The sequence below is a fragment of the Berghia stephanieae genome, chromosome 2 (assembly GCF_034508935.2).
Source record: "Berghia stephanieae isolate SIO BIC M18660-M18661 chromosome 2, UCSD_Bste_1.3, whole genome shotgun sequence".
Taxonomy (NCBI): Eukaryota; Metazoa; Mollusca; class Gastropoda; order Nudibranchia; family Aeolidiidae; genus Berghia; species Berghia stephanieae.
Genome location: NC_088361.1, coordinates 27,707,486 through 27,730,180, shown reverse-complemented (window position 1 = coordinate 27,730,180; position 22,695 = coordinate 27,707,486). Strand labels below are relative to the sequence as shown.

General features: G+C 36.7%; 1 protein-coding gene across 1 annotated transcript in view; it reads right to left on the bottom strand.

Moving 5' to 3' along the window:
• LOC144964616 (DNA mismatch repair protein Msh3-like) overlaps positions 1-22,695 on the bottom strand; it is a 49,455-nt gene that overhangs the window by 16,978 nt on the left and 9,782 nt on the right. Inside the window, exons 4-16 of the mRNA XM_078899093.1 lie at positions 21,015-21,132; positions 19,484-19,608; positions 18,806-18,972; positions 16,887-16,987; positions 15,801-15,915; positions 14,381-14,575; positions 9,576-9,708; positions 8,101-8,288; positions 7,471-7,639; positions 6,927-6,991; positions 4,955-5,071; positions 3,363-3,470; positions 2,621-2,735 (exon numbers count right to left, since the gene is read on the bottom strand). Coding sequence (XP_078755219.1) covers positions 2,621-2,735; positions 3,363-3,470; positions 4,955-5,071; positions 6,927-6,991; positions 7,471-7,639; positions 8,101-8,288; positions 9,576-9,708; positions 14,381-14,575; positions 15,801-15,915; positions 16,887-16,987; positions 18,806-18,972; positions 19,484-19,608; positions 21,015-21,132 — 1,716 coding nt within the window. The remainder of the gene's footprint in view (positions 1-2,620; positions 2,736-3,362; positions 3,471-4,954; positions 5,072-6,926; positions 6,992-7,470; positions 7,640-8,100; positions 8,289-9,575; positions 9,709-14,380; positions 14,576-15,800; positions 15,916-16,886; positions 16,988-18,805; positions 18,973-19,483; positions 19,609-21,014; positions 21,133-22,695) is intronic.

Sequence of the window (22,695 nt, the reverse complement as noted above, 5' to 3'; positions counted from 1 at the left end):
TTAAAAAGCTTTAAATTCCCAAATTTTGCAAGCAAAAAACAACAAAATTTGCAATAAGTTCATGAAAGTGAAAGAGAAAAGTGTTGTGAGCTTGAGTAAGTGGTAGAGAGAGATTAACTAAAAAATGATCATTGCAAAAAGCTAATATATTTAAAAATCCTCCCCAACAATGCTGTTGCAGGGATACCTACCCTCAATCTCAAATTTCAGGGACATTCTATGGATAAAACCTCACATTCCAGGAACAATACCGTAGGTGTCCATCTCACATCGTCCCGAGTTCAATTCCCACTTTTGTTCACCTCCCATAGTCCCGGGTTCCTCCCCAGTGGTGTCCACCTCCCATAGCCTCAGGTCTACTCCCCACTGGAGTCCACATCCCATGGTTCCACGATCACTCCTCAGTGATGTCTGCCTCTCATAGCCTAGGGTTCATTTCCTACTGGTGTTCACCTCCCATAATCCCGGTTTCATTCCACACTAGTGTCCACCTCCCATAGTTCCAGGTTCACTCCCCACTGGAGTCCATATCCCAAAGTTACAAGTTTACCATTCTCAGGTGTCCATATCTCACAGTCCTGGTTTTACTCTCTGCTTGTTTCAACACCCAGTCCCAGGTTTACTCCTCACTTGTGTATCTATCCCATGTTTACTCCCTGCTAATGTCCACCTTACATAGTTCGGGTTCACTAACATTGTTCTGGGTGTCTATCTCAAAAAGTGGGTACATTTCTCACTTGTCCCCTCTCAACTCGTCCCCAGTTGACTCCTCACCAGTGTCACCAGCCCATAGTCTCAGATTTACTCCCCACCGATGTTCACTTCCCAAAGTCCTGGGTTTACTCTCCACTGGTTAATATATCTCATCATGGTCCAGGGTGCACTTCCTACTTATGTCTACATTCCGTCTTGTCCTTGAGTTCATTCCTCATTATTGTCTACAACCCAGGGTCACAAGGTTTCCTCCCCTCTAATACTGACCACCCATTATCCTGGGTTTTATATCCACGGATCTCCATCTCAAATGGTCCCTGGTTCAATCCCCACTGGTGACCACCAGAGCCCTCTGTCAATCCGTACTTCACTTCAATTTGTTTTATTGAAATATCTAAAAACAAATAAACAAATGGGAAACTGCACAGCTTATGGAAGCTACTCCCATACACTTATAAATTCTCGAAAATAAAAAAATAAAAAATTGCAGATTTTGTGGCTGCAATGCAAATCAGGGATTATTTACGGCCGCAAGCGATGCAAAATAACACCATGCCAGTTCAATATGAAATTGGAAAAAAATGTATTGTTTCCTTTCATTCATACGTACTGGTCAGTAAGTTTACTGTACTGTGGTGTTTGAACTCATTCCCTTATCTTTGAAATATACAAATAGTGAGGAATGGCATCTTCTAAGTATAATCTATTCAATTCAATCTTACTGTTCGGTTGTTTAGCTTTCCTTTTATCTTTCTCTTATTTTGTGTTTCATATTATTTTCGCTGGTGGAAAATAATATTGAACCTTAATTGAACCATAAAAAAAGACAAGACATTATACAAATTTACTAATTTTATCAAAATATTTGAACAATAAATAACAAATGATACCTATCATATGAGTCAATACAACAATGTTTAAAAGTCAATGTAAAAAAACAGTTATTTTCAGTGATGAACATGATTGAGAAATTAAAAACTTCCAGCTGTACAAAATAACAGCATATTAACACCTCTGAGATTGGTTTTGATTTTACTCCACCGTAATGATATATGTAAATATATTTTTTTAACTCAGAAAGGAATATAACTAAAGCAACCCAGGCTCCTATTCAAGAGCAATGCCACTGCCATAGGTCTCTTAGTGCAAATGTTAGATTGACATTATAATCAGATAAATAAATAAAGTTTGTCTCGCAGTTAACAGGTTGATTAACAAATATCTTAAAGTTCAACAGTTAATAAACTTCATTATAGTAAATCCATGGGTAAATAAATGAGTTATTAATTTTTAAGCCTGAGACTGTCTTCAAAGGAATACAGGGACTTAGCTTTTTATCAGCAAGGTTGGATATTTTTTATTTTTTATTCAAATTATTCATAACTTCTCTATTTATTTCTTTATTGAAAACTGCACACCAAATAAGAGTTGCACCGTAGTTACTACTTTCTTGGTGAGAATAGTAAAATATGACCTTGGGATATATTGAGTTCAAATCCCGTCAGGGAGGGACTGACATAATAATAATAATAATAATAATAATAATAATAATAATAATAATAATAATAATAATAATAATAATAATAATAATAAAAATAATAATAATAATAATAATAATAATGGTATAGATTTATAGTGCGCCAAACATTCCTTCATCTGGAGGGCTCTGGGCACATTACAAAGATTCAGCACTAACAGTATATGAACAACGCTAATTATACACATAATTAAAAGAAAGCATGTCCGAATAATGTCTTCAATCGCCATTTGAATTCCTCTAGTGAAGACGAATGTATCTCATGTGGTAGCGAATTCCTCAGCCTTGGACCAGAATGCTGAAAGGCTTGTTCACCAGCCTTAAGAAACAATAAGAATAACATAAAAGAAACAAACAATTTTTCCTCACATTCAGTTGAGTGTCATTGGGCATGAATTGGTCACCTTCTCCTTTCAGAGCATCAAGAATTGGATGACGTCCTTGCTCGATGTTAATCTCAACATTCTCTGATGAGATTTTAGGTCTGTAGAAAAACAAATGTACAACACGATTCATTTTGATCTCAATCTATTCAAAATAAAGTTATGTAACACACACACACAAAAAAAAAAGGGGGAGGGGGTGGCATGGCACAGTAGTGTTGTCTTTATTTCATAATTAGTTCATAGCGAGTTCGACACATTCTTAATGCATTGTCAGGCCTTGAGTAAAACACAATGGGAGTAAATAGTTCAAAAATACCCCCCCCCCCCCACCCCAATAACATTTCATCTTAAGCTTATTTCAGTTTGACAGTAGAGGAAAAAATGAGAGAGAGAGTGGCTCCCAAAAATATAGGATGCACCTTATGATCCATAGTGGTAAAGCAATCCCCTCATTCACAAGCTAATGGAACTGCAACAATGCTGGATGCAGTCCAGATTTTATCAACCCCCCCCCCCTCTGTCCATCCAGTAGTAATTGCGTAGCTGGAACTATTTGATCTTGCAAAAAGTACTTTGTGACAGTATAGTGTCTTATCTGAAGGTAAAAAACAATTGCTGTTGTCTAACGCTGATGCAAGAAACTCCAGCTCCTTGGGCCCAATAGCTCTCAAAAAGATTACCTAAATTTTATGCAACATGAGGTAGATTAAATGAGTTTAACTTACTTGCAGAAGGAGTCTTGTGAGGAGGTCTTGGCCAGGGAGAGGAGACAGTCGAAACTTGACAAACATTTCACAGCTTTCCTATATTTTACATAATTTGATGAAAAATCTCTGAAAAGAAAGCAACAAAAATGAAGAGTGTATTAAAAAAAACACACATAACACTGATACATATATTGATAATTAATAATAATATTGATGATGATGATGATGATGATGATGATGATGATGACGATGATAATCATAAACACAATAATATTATTATCATTATGATTATTAAAAAAAAAATAATAATAATAATGATAATAATAATAATAATAATAATAATAATAATAATAATAATAATAATAATAATAATAATAATAATACAGTAGAATTACTTTAAACCGAAATTTTGGGGACCTTCTAAACCATTTCGGTTTAAAGACATTTTGGTTTAAAGCAAGTTCCCGATTTGCGATGTTTTTCAAGGGCGGTACTATTGAATTGCTCATTTAATCATATCATGGGTTGTTTACTCTTAAATAAAGTTGTTGAATAAATGCTGTCCCGATAAACATTTATTTATTTTTGGTGTGTTTTAAAAATATTTTTGGTGGTTTTGTTTTTCCAATCAAAATTGTGGAAAGAGTTGAGTTCGGGATGCCCTGTTTTTTACATATCTCCGTCTTGCTCAACTTTTTTTTCATCGACTCCACAGTATTTTGATTTAAAACTGATGATAATGAATGATGCGCAGCGACTCAGAGGTGAAGTGAAATGGACATGAAAAGGCGTGTCAATGCTGTCTACTTACTACACACCCCTCTTTTGTTGAAATGCCATTAGGTTCAAAGGCCTAATTACATACCCCCCCCCCCCCCCATCCTTTACCCCCTCACACACACACACACACACACACACACATTTAATTTAAACAAAGTGGAAATGAAATGGCATGTCAATGGTAAGTTGTCTACACCCACCCCACTTATTGTCGTATTGAAAATCCAGTCAGTTCCAAAGTGTCAACACACAAGCGAGAACATCTCGTCTGCGAGATTCTACACCCCCCCCCCCCCCCTCTTTCCTCCCTTTTCGCCTGCCAGTCACCCGGTCACCCGTTGTCTTCCTTTTCCAGTCTGTGCGATTGTGGTGTTGGTCAAGCTCAAGTGCAGTGATTGCCTACCCCTCACCTTCATCTTATACTTACGCTCTTTGTTTAATATTGCCGGACATTATAACGTGTGGCCACCTTTCCGAATTTTTGAAGAAAAATAAACAGAAAAAGGGAAGGTGCTCTCAAGTTGTTTCGGTTTAAAGAAAGTCCTGCTTAGAAGTATTTTGGTTCATCGTAAGAATTAGTACAAAGATAAAGAAGAAACTAGTACAATTTATTAAATTCTTTGCGGTTTAAGGTACTTTTCGGTTTAGCTCCTTTCGGTTTAAAGTAATTTTACTGTAATAATAAATGAGAGACAACAATGTAGTCTACGATGCAGGAGGACAGGTTGGGGAATTATTGCATGTTAAGGTCAGGGAGGGGGGGGGGGTAATTATTTTCTTTTCAATAAGGCCCAAATCGTAATATTTAAGATATTCATTGACAAATTTACCCTAGAAATCCCTGCCAAGCTTGAACAACGTCTGCTACCAACTGTTCTCGAAGTTCATTCAACTTTCTGTAACTCTTCACAATGAAGGGGGAATGATATCGTGTGACTTGTTTTGTGCTGGGGAGAAAGAAAAATATGAAAACACATACACAAACACACACCCAGAAAGAGAGAGAGAGAGAGAGAGAGAGAGAGAGAGAGAGAGAGAGAGAGAGAGAGAGAGAGAGAGAGAGAGAGAGAGAGAGAGAGAAGAGAGAGAGAAGAGAGAGAGAGAGAGAGACAGAGAGAGAGAGTGAGGGAAGAGAGAGAAGAGAGAAGAGAGAGAGAATGAGAGAGAGAGAGAGAAGAGAGAGAGAGAGAGACAGAGAGAGAGAATGAGAGAGAGAGAGAGAGAGAGAATGAGAGAGAGAGACAGAGAGAATGAGAGGGAGAGAGAGAGACAGAGAGAGAGGAAGAGAATCTAAAACATCATTTATACCAGCTAGGTTTCTTTCCTTTTCTCAACAAGAATACATTGTCGGAACCTTTGTACCAATACTTAGACTTTTGACTTATGCCTCTTGGCTCCTGGCAAAGCACAGGGACTCGACAGCACTCTTCCATCTTCTTATGTCCTTGGCACAGAACTTTGCTTCAAGTAAGATTGAAGATGCACAAATCTTGGTGAAGGCTTCTCCTTCAAGTCTGTTTTGGACGACCCCATTTCTTCTTGCCCTGTGGGTTCCATTAGAGAGCCTGCTTGGTTATATTACAGGGCTCTTTCCTCAGGGTATGGCCAACCCATCGCTACTTTCTGTGTCTGACCTGGACATCCATTTGCTCTTGGTTTGTTCTTGTCCAAAGGTCAGCATTTGGCACTTAGTCAAACCATTTCAACTTGATTTGACAAAAGTTTGTATCTTGGCTGATGTGGTCAGGGTTGTTCGTGAAGTCTCTGACCCATAGAGCAGGACTGCTTTAACATTAGTATTAAATATTTTAAGCTTGGTGTTAGTGGATATGCTGGAAGATTTCCATATTGGTCTCAATATTGCAAAGGCCTGGCGCGCTTTCTTGATTCTAGCAATGATGTCTTCATCAGTTCAACCCGACTGACTGATTTTGCTGCCAAGGTATGTAAATTCCCTGACATCTTCTATTGCTGTACCAGAGATGGTGATTTGTGATTCTTGTTTGGCAGTTATGCGCAGTAGTTTTGTTTTCTCTTCACTAATCTTGAGACCAACCTGCTGAGCTGTTTCTTCCAGGGCTGTGACTTTGTTCTGTATGTCTTGTAGGCGGTGTGAGAGGAGGACTAGGTCATTTGCAAATTCAAGGTCTTTAAGTCTTTTTGAAAATGTCTATTGAATGCCATTGTTGGATTTGCCATATGTTGTCTTTGTTACCCAGTCCAATACCACAAGAAATAGAAGTGGGGACAGCAAACAGCCTTGCCTAACTCCTGAGGTAATATCAAAATCCTCTGAGAGTTGACCATTATGTGTGACTTGGCAGGAAAACACATCATAAAGTCGTTTAATGATGATATAAACTTTTCTGGCACCCCGTAGTGAAGAAGGATGCTCCAGATGCTCTCCCTATCTATGCTGTCAAATGCTTTCTCAAAGTCTATAAAGCATACATATAGGGATGTTTTGCCACTCAATCGACTGCTCAACAATGATTCTTAGAGTTTTGAAATTTGGTCTGTGCATGACCATTCTTTTCTGAAGCCTGCCTACTCATCTCGTAGTGCTTTGTCCAGAATAACTTTCATCCTGTCAAGCATGATGCTTGTGAGCACTTTGCTTGGTATGGACAACAAGGTGGGACAGGTCATTGTGTTTGGGTAATTTTACTAGCAGACCCTTCTTCCAATCAGATGGTATTTCCTCATTTGTTCAGATCAGGTTGAACAGGTGGTGGAGTTGATCCACGATTATGTTTCAGCAGGAATGTTATCTGTGCCAGCAGCTTTTAACTTTGTACCCACCTGCTTATAATCGTCCAAGACGACGGAACTGTTCTCAATAGACTATTCTTGACTGGAATCTGAAACTGACAGCAACAGTAAACAACAATTTGTGAGAATTGACAGTCCTTGGGTCAAAGAGAAAATGGCCAATAAAAAGAATTTGTTTCTACATCTGATCAAAATGAGAATGTAAAAACTAACGTTTTTGATTGTAGTCTTAAGGTGAAATATGAGTGGATGTTTTCATAAAACAATATATAAGATCATTTCTATTAAGTGAATAACTTTTTGGGTGTTAATTATATAATCAATGAATTCAATAGAAAATGAATGAATACATAAAAAGATTGGTCAAATCATTAATACTAGTTTCTACATGATCATATATTTTAAAAAGTCTCCTCGAAAATGATTTATCTTTTAATCCAGAAAAATTTACTTCAAAACAAAAAAGAAAAATAAAAAAAAAATTAATGACTAAAAGAAAACAACCCAAAAAAAAACTCCATAAAAATCAAAATCCAAAACCATAGAAATGGTAAAATACAGATTTATATGTTACCTCCACTTGATTCACAGAGACATAATCAAGTCCTGGTTGATTGAGCTGCTTCCTGACCTCCCTCCTGTGTTCTTTTATGGCCTCCACAACCTCTGCCATTTCTTTCTTCCTTCCTGCAATCACTGGAAACTGACTCTCATCTACAAACAAATTGGCCCTGTCACTATTTCTGAATAATAAAAAATGAGAAATCCCAGTCAATTCGTTATATTGGTAAATCTTTTAAAAAGTAAAGTGGATCCGATTACAACTCATTGATTGAAACTTAAATGATTCAGTTTGACTCATTTAATGATATGCTATGAAAGACGAAGAATCATTGTAGTTGTAGCTAACAAAACTTTAGAAGCAAAATTATTTTTTTTTTAATGGAAATAATAATTCATATCAACTGAGCAAATGGTAAGCCTTTAATAGAGAGCATATCAAACAAAATGTTATTTTTCTGAGCTTAGTGCACTATACCTCTGATAAAGTCAGATATTATGCATATGTCTTGTTTTAACTTAAAATAACTGCATATAATCGAGTAATCATTCACAGCTGTATTAATTAGTGTGATATAATGAAGATTGTATTATCCGAGGACACAAAACACAGCTTCGGTAGTTTCATCATGTAAATACTGACCTGGCAGCAGATTCGTTGATGCTGTTGCAATATTTTCCCACACCTTCCAACATCTCGGGTATCTCATTAATTAGTGACAGTAACAGAGGAGATTTTATCTGGCAGTTGGCAAATTTCCCATACGCGACAAAATGTTTCCTGGCTCTCTCAAGGCCATGTGTCACATTGTAAAACTCCAATGGTGAACTCTGTGAAAGAAAAATGATGAAATAAATGCTGCATAATGGAAACTGGACAGTTTTGCTAAATCTTTGATCTAAGCAATTCAGGAAATGATTGTTTGTTTTGATGTATAGAATGCACAAAAATCCTAACTTTACTCTCCACTGATTTCAACATCCCATTGTCCCAGGTTTACTACTCCCCTGTGTATCTATCCCATATTATCTCCCTACTAATGTCCATCTTACATCGTTGGGGTTCACTCCCTGCTGCAGTCCACCTCTATTTAAAAATGTGGGTAAATTTCTCACCAGCCCATAGTCCCAGGTTTACTCCCCACTGAAGTTCACATCCCAAAGTCCTGGGTTTACTCTCCTATAATTTATTATATCCCATAATCCAGGGTGCACCCAAGTTCACTTCCCACTTGTGTCTACATTCCGTCTTGTCCTCGAGTTAATTTCCCCACTAGTGTCTACAACCCAGGGTCACAAGGTTTCCTCCCCTCTATATTGACCACCCATTATCTCAAATCCACCCATTATCCCTGGTTCAATCCACACTGGTACTCACCAATCAGAATCTCTGGGCCAATTAGTACTGGTACTTAACTTTGGTTTGTTATTGAAATAGCACGAAGGCCCCGCCTCTTTATCGTCTGATCAGAAAATAAGCAATCCATTACAGTAAAGCAGTTGAAAACAGCCTATGGTGATTTTGAGCTATTTTTGGTAATTATATTACTGGAATTATATTCCCTTTTTACAGTGAAAAAAATCCCTTCCAAAAACAAAAACACGAAAAACTGCACAGCTGACAGAAGCTACTCCCAGTTAATTATCTTTTACGTTTAAGCCTAGAAAATACAAGACGATTCTATAAAATGTTTGATGGTGCACACACTTACAAAACCTAGAAAATTTGCAAAAATTGCAAAAAGCTGCAGAATTTGCGGCCGCAAACGATGCTAAAAAACGCCATGCCAGCATGTTGGTCAATTCATATGGTAAGTACCTAAGGTAGCCATACATTGACCCCTCATGAATAAACAGTCTAACTGACTTTCAAACCATATTTCCATCCACTATTAATCTTGATATAACTGCAGCACTTAACCATGACAGCAGGAACTGTAACGTTACTCAGGTGTAATTAAATTAATTTTGAAGCTTTGAGCCGCAATCAAATTAATGCCCTCTCAGTCAAATTAGTAAAACTGACATAAGTGCCTAGCATCCATAATTCAGATGTCAAATAGTCTCAAATCCGAGACTTTGCAGCATAGTAATTGGGGAGTATTGTGATCTAGATACCTTTTTATAGAAAATAGAGCACAACCCACGTTCCACATCAGGCAGCTTTGTCAATAAATCCTGTGTTTTCTTCAGATCTGGCATATTTCCACTATTTATTTCCTCAACTGCATCCAGACGCTGTCGTATCTCACTATAAAACACAAAACACAAAGGAAAGAAGACATTAATTAAAAAGAAGGAAAGATAGGATATGAACTACAAAATATTGATATAATGACTAGCTTACATCAGACCTACAAAAGAAAGGAGTACACAGTAGAGTACTATATAATGAGAGAAACAAAAAAAAAAAATGTTTTTCAGTTCTATGAGTAGATTTTAACATCAGTAGCTTTTTATTTAAGGAGATATAAAGATGGGGAACATGGGAGGCATAAACATGTGTTTATTATTTCTGTCATCTCAAGTGTGTTTGTCATAAAGATGATCTTCTGCATAATTTGATTCTTGAAATCTTTCTCTCTTTTTTTTTCCACATGTATGGTGTAATCGGTGTAATCTCCAAATTAGTTTTCTTTACATAATTACAACCAAATTAAAAAATCTAATGACGGGAAATTCAATTATTATAAATACTGTTGGAAATACAATTAAACCTTGATGTCGCCAAAATAAATAAGATATAATTAAACATTTCATTTCCATAACGGAGTGGCTATTCGTCAGTACTGACCCCCAGGCGCTGGCACCTGCGGGTCAGTACTGACGAACAGGCACCGGCGTCTGGGGGTCAGTACTGACTCATACTATTACTATTTGTTAAAAAAATTTTTATTCTCTATTGTCTTCTGGCACTTTTCTACTCACTTCATATCTTGTTAATACTATTACTAGTACTGATGCCAATTGGTCAGTTCTGACCTGGCCACGGGCGTTGAAGGTACCAAAATTATGGAAAAATGCCATTTTTAAAAATAACTTGCTCTACGACAAATAAATCAGCATTTCCTGTCCCATACTAGTACTAGTCGCAGGGAAGCCCTCGTTTTCACTAAATTTTTTTGTCGGTTTACGTGAGATTTGTTTAATAAATATATCAATTAATTAAACAAGTGAAATTGTCCAATCCTGAGAAAAAGACCAAATTTGGTGTTGATACGCCAAACTGGAAGCCCTATATTTCGGTTCATCCAACGCGCATGCTCACTGCACTGATGCATGGCGCCAGAACTGAAAGTGAAAGCTCTTTCATTGTCTCGTCTTTCTTCATTCCTGTCATTTGAAATTCGGCTTGCTCGAATCTTACTGAGACAGGAAAAGTAGAAAACGGTAAGGGCTGCCTGAAGCCGGTGATCGTAAAATACTAACGAAAGAGTGAAAATGAAAGGCTTCGTATGGGAACAAAACAGACAATGGACGTTTCGGGTACAAACCCTTCATCAGCACAACAATACACAAATAAACGTGGAAAACAAATAAAATATAATGAAAAATAACTTGTATCGTCTGTACTCAATGGTGGTTGCAGTATGAATGAAATGTTAGCGTGGGTAGAGGATAGGGTGCCCCAGGGGGTGATCTGACTGATAAGAAAAGGTCAGCGTCAGGGAACAGAACCTTCCAGAAAATAATGGAAGATAAAAGACATATATAAGTGGTAGTAGTAGTAGTAGTAGTAGTAGTAGTAGTAGTAGTAGTAGTAGTAGTAGTAGTAATAGTAGTAGCAGTAGTGATAGTAGTAGTGAGTGGTAGTAGTAATAGTAGTAGTAGTAGTAGTAGTAGTAGTAAGTAGTAGAAAGCTGTAGTGAAACAGTAGGGGGCGAGGTGAAAAAGTCACGGCGGAGGTGGGGTTGGGGGGGGGGGGGGGGGGGGGGGGGGGTGTTGAATGAACGAAGGTCGAATCTTCGCGAAGGAAATACGAACGGTCGGATGGCTGGCGATGTGATAGTAAAGTGGAATATAGATAGATAACTATGCGATTACGTGCTCTCTGTGTGGGATTGCTTACGTTGGTGAGACCGGAAAGAGGCTGGGTGACAGATTCGTGCAGCACTTGCGCGACATAACGAACTGTGCAGACACTTCAATCTGCCGGACTACTGCGATGTACAGCGTGTGTGTGTGTGTGTGTGTGTGTGTGTGTGTGTTTAGTTTTTGCCATTCGGACACTTCCGCCCGCCGACGTAGGGAAACTCACCTGATCAAGTCGTTGGGAACGCTGACTCCACGCGGACTCAACACCAGGATTGACCACCACTAACCTCCACTTCGTATCCCGCTGTGCAACCACCTCTTAGTCAATACTATCTTTGAGCCTTTTCGATGTCAACGTCACCCATATTCATAACCACTGCTGCCACTACAGCTACTGCTGCTGCTACTAATACTACTTCTACCACCACTGCCACTACTACTACTACTACTACTACTACTACTACCACCACCACCACCACTACTACTACTACTACTACTACTACTGTTCATACAACTACCCCCCCCCCCCCCTCTCTCTCTCTCTCTCTCTCCCTCTCTCAATTCCCCCTCTCTACCGGTCCGCCCCCCCCCTTTTTTTTTTTCCTTCTCTCCCCTCTTTTCTATCTATCTATAGATAGTATGCAGATGACGTCACTCATGCCTTTGTTATTGCTTTTGCCATCCGCGTCTGTGAGTTGTTCTCACTAAACTGCATTAACCAGACTATAAAAGTTCATGGTTACACAGAGTTCGTTTGTTGGTCCGTTATACTTCCGGATGGCAATGTTGTGAACTCCTTGGCCAAGCGCATTCTATCTATATTCCACTTTACTATCACATCGCCATCCGACCGTTCGTATTTCCTTCGCGAAGATTCGACCTTCGCTCACCCAACAACCCCCCTTCCCCCCCCCCCCCCCTCCCCCACCTCCGTCGTGACTTTTTCACCTCGCCCCCTCCAGTTTCACTACAGCTTTCTACTACTAACTACTACAACTACTACCACTACAACTACTACTGCCACTATTACTACCACTACTGCTACTGCTACTACTACTACTACTACTACTACTACTACTACTACTACTACCACCACCACCACTAATATGTCTTTTATCTCCCACCCATGTCTTATAGTCGGTGTTACGATTTAAGAAGCCGTACTTTAAAACTGCGTTCGCAAGTTCAGTTATTTTCAGTATATTCTTATAATAATAATAATAAATAAATAAAATAGAATTCCCTTTATTCATGGAAAATTTGTATCTAGGGTCTATACCAAGGGAAGGCTGGAATAACCTAGGCATCAGCCGCAGTTCAGCTCCCCAAGTCGAGCTAGGGCGAGGTGACTAGCTCAAGGTCACACAGGGCAGCGGCGGCGGTTGATCGAACTCGGTACCTTTCGGGTACGAAGCAAAGACCGTACCGCTGAGCCACGCTGCCCAAAAATAGAATAATCTATTCGTTATCAAGTTTCTCCTCCTTTCCGTTATTTATTATCATTATTATTATTATTATTTTTATTATTATCATTATTATTATTATATTATTATTATTATTATTATTATTATTATTATTATTATTATTATTATTATTATTATTATTATTATTATTATTATTATTATTATTATTATTATTGTTATTATTTTGCATGACAAAAAAAAAAAAAAAATTAAAAATCCTCATCAATAGAATGGACAAAGTATTATAAAAGAATCGTAACAGGAAATATTATATAACACATTTTCCTCTATTTTTCTTTAAATTAAGCTATAACGAAAATATACGGGGGAAAAAACAATAAAAACAAAAAAAAAACAACAAAAAAACAACAACAACAAAAACCCAAAGAAATAGAATGGACAACATAAAATAAAAAAGAATCTTATGGTGGCTTGAAATACACGTAACGAGTCATATCGTTGCCCCAACGGCATCTAACGCGTTAGAAATCAAACTTATCTAAGTGACCAAGTGTTACTGTGTGCCATCGGATAAGTTGGCCTGAGAGCCTGGGATTTTAATTGTTTTGTTTTTTTAATGGTATACTTTAGGAAGTGACGAATAAGTGTGAAGAGGTCTTTGCACTGACGAACAGGTCCGATGTTCGTCAGTGCTGATCAATGGTGGGCAGTGGCACAGACCGAAGAGAGGTTGTCTGTGGGCGGTGGCACCTGTTGTTCAATACTGACCAATAGACACCAGGTTATTGGTCAGTACTGACCTCCAGGCACTGGCGTCTATTCGTCAGTACTGACCCGCATGTGCTTGCGCCTGGGAGTCAGTACTGACCAATAGCCCTAGCCTTTCCATAATAAAGCTTTAAACTCAATGGGTGTTTGAGCTATTTTCATGGACCTAAGCCCTTACCAGATAATGATGAATGACATCAAAATCTGCATTATCTATCTAATTGTAATAAAGACCTGAGCATTTTCAATGAACAGTGAAATCCGACCTGCCAACCCTTTACATATTCCAAAAGTGGAATCAAAATGCCAGAAAACGGAAAACTCAAAAAATAGGAATTTGTAATTTTACGTATCATCTAGTTGCTTAAAGCTACCATTATTAACCTCCGAATTTTATCAAGAGATAATTCCCTCCCAAAAAAATAAAGAGGGGAATTCTGGCACAGCTGGCAACACAATAATGTGTTTTAGGTAATGGAATGGGGATGTTGGGGGGGGGGGGGTTGCTATTCATTTTCTTACTACCTCCCTTTTGGCAATCCTTAAACATATACTTTTTTTTCTTAAACCTTTGAAAATCGGAATTTTAGACACAATGGTGGAATGACGGAAAGGATGAGTGAAATCGGAAAGATTCTGGAAAAACTCTGCCTCAATAAAGCTGAGTTGCTTTGATGTCACTTTTAGCATGCTCACCCTTCATCCAGTAAAGGCTGGGCAATCCATTTCTTGAGTAATCGAGTACCAAATCTTGTGCAGGTGTGATTCAAAACGCCAAACAGAGAGCCTCTTTCTAAGCCATCACATGAATTGTAAAAGACTTCCAAGTTAGCCAGGCACTGCGCACTCAAATGCATGTGCTTGGATTTTATTGTAAATTGTTGAAAATTGCTGTTAGAGGAAGAAGCAAAGTTTACCCAATGTTAAAACTTAACTTAATGAGTACTGTCTGACAAGATCCAAATAAACACAAATAGTATACATAATAATATTTCCACTATTTAACACAGGAATCAATTTCTGATTGTCATTGTTTATTGGATGATAAAATATTTCTTTTCCCTATTAGCATAACTTTTATAATGAGGTCACTATTTACAAAGCATTCAAACCATTATAAATAACACCTATCTTTATATCTTACCAAGAGAACAGGTAATGAACTTGGGTTTCAATCAATCCAGGGTCATAATGTGGTTGCAACGCTCTTTGTGAAACTATTTAGTCAAAACCATAAAGCAAGGTAAATTTCATTTTATATAAATTGAGTCTACATTGGGGTCCTGATAGCTCAATTGGTAGAGCACCTGTCTCACAAGCAGGGGACTGGTATAGATTTTCGGCGTGGTAAAACAAGATTTAATTTTATATAAATTGAGTCTTGGCATCGGTGCCCCAATAGCTCAGTTGGTATAGCATACGTTGCATAAGCAAAGGGACTGGTATGGTGTAGTCCTGAATTATCTACCCCCCCCCCCTTCCCCCCTCCCCTCCCCCCCCCCCACACATCAGTGATTATATTCCTAAATGAAAGTACTTTGCGATTGACTGGCAAGCATCCTATCAAAAGAGTAACAAGCAGTTGTTACTGTCCATTCAATGCATAGACACTGTGATAAATTCTCATTCCATAGACAAAACAACAAAAAGAAAGAACAAAAAAAAAAAGAACTTTTTGTTTATTTTGTTTATTGCTTTAGGTCTCTTCCAACACAAATGAGGTTATATGAGAGACCGCTGAAACAAAAAAACAAGCAATCTGACAAAAATAGTACAAATGTAAATCAAAATCATAACCTAAAGATATAAGCTAAATTATAAATAACCAAGAACAAACAGGCAGAAGATTTACAGAAAAAAAAAATATCCCCTGTCAAAAATACAATCACAAACCAAAGAAGCAGGATAGGCTAGTAAAGAGAAGAAGAAACGACATCACTATCGGATCGTACACCCATGCGAACATCATAAGTATATGATTCAAGGGTGATGCTCCCATCCAACCACCCGCAAAAAAAAAGAACAAAACAATCAAAAGTTAAAGGTCTATATATACAAACGAAGGCAACAATGGTGATGAGATGAATGATGATAAAGATCCTAAGATGATAATTACCTTGTCATGGTAAGAATGCCATCGAGATTAAAGTTCTTGAGGTATGAGATAATGGTTGATAGACAGACCATGACTGGCTTGGGGAGATTGAGAACCTTCTGGACGTTTTGAATGTCTGGATCAATTTTATTTTTCAATAGAGAAATTATAATAACAAGAGATAATTAATAATTATAATAATAATAATAACAATAATAATAATAATAATAATAATAATAATAATAATAATAATAATAATAATAGTAGTGGAAGTGATGATGTGGTGGTTGTAGTAATATTGGTGGTGATAACAATATGGTGGCAGTGGTTGTCGTAGTAGTAGTAGAAGTAGTATTAGGAGTATTAGTATTAGTAGTAGTAGTAGTAGTAGTCGTAGTAGTAGTAATAGTAGTAATAGTAGTAGTAGTAGTAGTAGTAGTAGTAGTAGTAGTAGTAGTAGTAGTAGTAGTAGTAGTAGTAGTAGTAGTATTGTAGTAGCAGTAGTAGAAGTAGTAGTAGTAGTAGTAGTAGTAGTAGTAGTAGTAGTAATAGCAGTAGTAGTAGTAGTAGTAGTAGTAGTAGTAGTAGTAGTAGTAGTAGTAGTAGTAGTAGTAGTAGTAGTAGTAGTAGTAGTAAAATATACTTGTTGAGCACTCTTCAAAATCACGAGGAAGTGCTCAGAGTGCTTTACAGGGGCATCAACAATTCAATTTGAAAAATAACAAAGTCTTAAGAAGCTTTTAAAAACATATCTTCAAATGAAGAATGACGTATTTCTTTTGGAAGTTTGTTCCAGAGGGTTGGGATGTTTCTAGCGTAAGAGTTCTTTCCTTGAGTGACAAGCAATTTTCCATCGGATGACGAGCGAAGGGATCGGGTTGGTGTATATAACTCCAATTTATCATAAAGATAAGTTGGTTGATATGTGTTGAGGTACTCAAAACACAATGTCAGAATTTTGTACACTATTCGCTCCTTATCAGGAAGCCAATGAAGCTCTTTTAGCAGAGGTGATGCATGATGTTTCTTGCTGCGCTTAAGGACTAATTCTTTGCAGCCTGTCTTTTAATTTTATTTCTAAAAATGAAATAAGTATGAATTCAATACCTTTTTCATAAAACTTGCTCAGCTTGGACACTGACTCATGGGACGAGGGAATATCTTCACTCTTCAGCTTTTCTACTCGAATTCTGTCATCGTTCTTGACACTTCACAAGAAAATTGAGGAAAAGAAAGAGGTCTTGATAAATGATAGTTGAAATCATGAGAATAAAATAAAGTAGATACAATGATAATCATGACCTAAATGAGAATAAAATTGAGTTACTGCTATTCAGATCTATAAATTATAAATAAAATTTCCCTCGCCATTGGGGCTGCTGGCATGCTTTAATCTGTATACTCATGACATAAGGTTTTGTTTTAGGATGTTTTGTTGTTTATTTCTTTTTTTAAAACATTATTTTGATCAGTTTATGACTTTTAATACAACAAAACATCAAAGCTCATCTACCATTGAAAAAAAAAAGTTTCCTTTTGATCAAATTTTGGGTGGACCGTACCTTCCCCGGGTTGCTAGGCATTTTGAACACCTCTTTTAGCCAATCAGAGTTCGAACCTGGTGCTATATAAGCGAAGCGTGGGAAACTAGTGGGCATTCTTGTAAGTTTCATCCAGCTGAACAGAATACCGCTTTCCAGCGGTCCTGTTTTATATCATTTTATTATTGTGGTGTTCCTTATTCGTGGATGTCAGTGGAAGGAGACAAGAAAGGGTGAATGGAGAAGTAGAGATGTATCATTCTTATTTGTGTTATAGATGTAATTTAGTTTATGTAATAAATGCATCATGTTTGTAAATCTTGATATCCATTTATTTTATCATTACAATTGTCTGGCCATGAAACACAGACTTTCTCCTTCTTTCTCTTCCCTCTGATCAGGCTAGGCTCAGTGCAGTGGCCTGATCTTCCACTCCGAGGGAACTTATCAACAAGATCCCTCTTTTTATCCTCCTAGTCTTTTCGTTTCTTTTCTTCTTTTCTTTTGTTGACGTTTCGGGCTATCTGGCTCTACCAACTCTCTGGGAGCTGCCCGAATCGTCACAATAGCAATATAGAGATTTGTAACCTGCCATGAAGTTGATGATAAATGTTTGTAAAAAAAGGTGCAAGTCTGCAAATCTAAAAAGTATGGATATGGAAAACATTTTTCACAGAATTTCCTAATTCTACCAGCAGTTTTGTTATATTATTTTGGACTTGGTTTATTGATGCACACATTGGTTCTTTTTTTTTGGTTTTTTAAAATTAAACATTATAATATGCAATCTGTTTTTAATGTGTATTGTTTAATTTAAATAAAAGACATTGTTTTTTCATATTTAGTTGATTAAAGAGTGAAAGTTTCTCCATTCTTTATATTAAATAAAAGTTGTTTTCTCATCTGTCAAAATCCATCTTATTATAAAAACGTGAGCTTTATATAAAGCAACATCCGCTTAATGTGATCAAAGCACTTCCCAAAGGGGTCCCAAATCAACATAAAAAATTAGCATGCTGGATGAGACATACCATCCATAAAGTATTATTACAATTTTTTAGCTGTTTTTTTTGGCTGTTAAAAGTCAATTACCCATTAGTCTTTTCTAAGGACTCAAATTTGTCTTGCATCCAGCATAACTCGACCTCGAGACCTGCAGATCACAAGCTGAGCATCATTTCATTAGACCACAAACCCACATTACAACACCATTTATATTAATGATAAAAACAATCTTTAATTGACTCCTGGAAGCTATGTCTGTAAATAAACACTAGTTTATAAAATTTGTACTTTCTGACTGTGTCTAAACCAGTCACCTGCTGAGCCCTAATGTCTTCTTCGGTTGTTGGTGGTGGCTAGAAAGTGAATTGCTGATGTTTGAATTTAGTGGCAGATGTGTTTGAAGTTCTAGTTCTAGAGGTTTACCCAATATTAGAAAAAAAATCAATGTGAAAACAATGGTCTCGATCCCAGTCAGCTTACCTCATGGATGCAATATCAGACACAATTCTATCCATATCAGAAGACAGATTATCTGGCACCAAAATCTCCACAGGCTCAAGATGGGCTATTCGTGTTTCTAGTTCTGAATAAGAATCACCGTCTGTGAAACTGTCAAAGATAACATCTCCAGTGGCTGGATCAACACACTGAGAAAAAAAAATGAAATCTTGGATCTAAAAGTTTAAGGAGCTAGATCTTGAAACCATTCGCCTGATATCTGATCAAATGCATGTTTAGTCAAATTTGTATAAGACTCCACTGATGGGATCAGAAAAAGTTATTATCTTGAGCAATTAGACGCTTTATTATACTTATAAAGCACTCGCAAACACAAGTTTACATGAATTTAATTTATTTACAAAGTGTTTGCAATCATGAACTTTTATGTATTTAATTTCACCTAAATCAAAATTTATATGGTAATTCATGAAAGAGAAAAAGAAAGGATCAATAATTCTTATTGAGAGAAAAATTCAAAATACTGAATTTGAGTGTAAGTTATGAGCATACTGTTTGGAAAAATGTGAAATCAATCCAAATGAAAAACATAAATTTTTAATAAATAAATTTTAAAAATAGATAAATAAATAAAGAAACAGACAAACAAACAAATATATTAATTAATCAAAGGTCATAAATAAATGAATTAATAAATACCACTAGTCCAATTTCCTTCCTTTTGGTGGCCAAAACCTGTGAAGACTCATAGAGACACATGAGGTAGTTATTAGCCTTGAACCCTGATGATGATTCGCTACCATTCTCGGAAACTGGATCCACATGTAGATAAATTCAGTTAAGGTTCTTAACTTCAATATTGATAATAAAAAATATTAAAAACTCTGGAAGGTCTCTGTTTATTTCTGAGAAGACATACCAATAATAATAATAATAATACACATTTATATAGCGCTCATTCTCGTGTAAAACACAAGCTCAGGGCACTTTACAATATAAATATCAATTTTAAGTGAAAAAAATAAAATAACAATAATAATTCATAGCCAAATCAAGGATTCATAGAGTCAATAAAAACAAATACAGTAAAAATATGTCTTGAGATTCTTTTTAAAGGTAGGTAAAGACTTGCACTCCCTCAGACCACGTGGTAGTTCATTCCAAATCTTGGGGCCGAAACAAGCAAACGATCTATCACCAAATTTTGTTCTTGATCTTTTTTCCGAAATTTTCGTTTGGTCATTACATGATCTTAAAGTGTAATTTTCAAATTTACACATGACCATGTGATCTGTGAGATATGCCGGTGCTATACCAGTCAAACACTTATAAACAAGACACGCTGCTTTGTAATATGTGCGCTTTTCAATGGGCAACCAGTGGAGAGAGGCCAACAAAGGGGTTGCATGATCAAATTTTTTTTTGCCAAAAACTAATCTTGCTGCACTGTTTTGCAGTAGTTGTAATTGTACCAATTAATAAAATTGCCAAAATATATATATAATCACGAAACGGAGAATCCTCTTAATTGCCATGGCATGCAGCAAATGAAGTAAGACAGAGAGAGAGAGAGAGAGAGAGAGAGAGAGAGAGAGAGAGAGAGAGAGAGAGAAAGAGAGAGAAAGAGAAAGAGAGAGAAAGAGAAAGAGAGAGAGAGAGAAAGAGAGAGAGAGAAAGAGAAAGAGAGAGAGAGAAAGAGAGAGAGAGAAAGAGAGAGAGAGAGAGAGAGAGAGAGAGAGAGAGGGGGGGGGCAGAGGGAGAGAGGGGGATGCTTTGGCACACGACATAACTATAGTACTATATGCTTCGGTATTGTCATTCATGGTTTTACGCTTCTTGTGATTTTTTAATTTTAATTTTGGCTTTTTTTTTTTCATACCAGAGCAAATAATTTCTTTAAATCTATTTTTGTCTAATATTATGTCCCCTGAAGTAGAAAATAATGGATTGTCTGATTTCAGACAATTGCCTGACGATTTACAGACCTTTATTAAATTACTCAATTCATGATTTGATGGGATAGCAAGGTTTCTTACACTGTAACTTACAGTCCAGGAAATGCTACATCATTAATTGTATTCCATAAATTGGTCTAGACGATGCTCTGCTAGATGAGAAAGAGATAATAATACAAGAAAATATTATCCCAAACAATCACCTAAATTTCCAAAAGTTATGTTTTACTTTTACACTCATGCCTGCTCCATGCGAACAACAAAATAAAGGATATCTTCCCCAATCAGTGTTGATTTTGTGTAGAGAGCCGTCAGCTTTCTAGAAAACGGAGCAGACTTGTTGTCTCCAGCAGCTTTCAGATGAGCCGTTTCCATCTGTTTGACCACACCTACCTGGTCAGCAAGGTGTAGAAGAAAAACAGACATTTATGTGATTTGGTATATCTTGACTATTTCATCATTCAACTTTATTGTGAAAAGACATATATACAAACTCAAAAAAATATGTAAGTCAATATATTTGTATCAATTATTTTCTCAAGACAATAATTATAGTATTTCAAAAGATAAACTGGATGTCAATCCTTTTTTTTTTTTCATCTCAATGCTTGTGTGTTTTAGGCCCTCATGGCACACTTAGGTCATTTCAACACCAGTATAAAAGAAGATTATTGAAACAAAACACAACAAAAATATGGTCTATTTTATCTCAATCTGGTTACATGTTTAGGTGATCAAATGCTGAAAATTGAATTTAAAATCTACTATATGCAATCTAATTGCAATTAACAGTGACCAGTGACCAGGTTTATTTCTTGAGCTGAGTCATTGCAACTCATTAAACTAATTGAAAAAAAATCTTTTTCCTCAAATTTTGTAATTTTGATCAAATTTAAATTTATTACAGTCCAAACCGGTAATTGAGACAATTCCTTGGGAAAGGAATTTTAAAAATATATATATTCATTCCCTTTCAAATAGCCAGTCGCTTAATTGGGATGGCCCTCTGCATAATGGAGATTAAATTTGACAATGACCTTCCCCATAAAAGAGCTTTTTCGTTGTCTTCAATCAATTAAAACGATGGTTCATAAAATGCACACAAGTCTAACGGGACAGTCAACCTGGAGTGAACAATAACATTTACCGGTGTCCCCTGTTAGTGTCTATCATGACAACCAATCGGGTTTGAGGTCAAACCGTTCGTCCTAGTCATCACAGAGATATGAACAATAAAATTTACCTTATCCCTTGTTATTATCATCGACTGCCATGGTCACATTCATGAGTCAATGACCACGATGCTAGGCTAGCAGGTAAACTGACCAATGGCGCGATGGGTAATGTGTTATGGCTTTGTTCAAGGCTGTCATCACCAAATGGTTTGTTTGTTCAATGAGACAAATGCATTCTTAACCCGCTGATACATTAATTGTTTTGTACAGTTATATTTGTTTCTAATTGTTAGAGGTAGATTAAAGTGTCGTTTGTTTATCATTAAGACCTGAAACGTCAATGTCTGATAAACGTTTTTTGCAGTAATTGACATGCAAAGTTATTACGACGAGATTTAAACAATGATGAAGGCAGTCGGTATAAAACTCGCCACATTGATATCCAATCATCCATTCTGCATATTGTGGACAATTCATCAATGAACATGGCTTCAAGCTGACAAAGTTAAAGTCACACAAGAACTTCAACTCCCTGGAGCCACCTATGCCAGTGTTGCACAAAAGATGAAAATTGGAAAGTTGACAGTCAGGCAAATTTCTAAACAAAACGATGCCATTCTGAAGCTGAATGAATCTTCAAGGAGTTTGTGTTGAAAACGTTAGCAACAAGGCATGTTGGAAGATGTGGAAGACGCACTGTCTGAATGGTTGGCACAAAAGAACTTACAAGAGGGAAGAATCACTGCAGGGTGGACAATGGTAATACCTGATAAATTGCTCA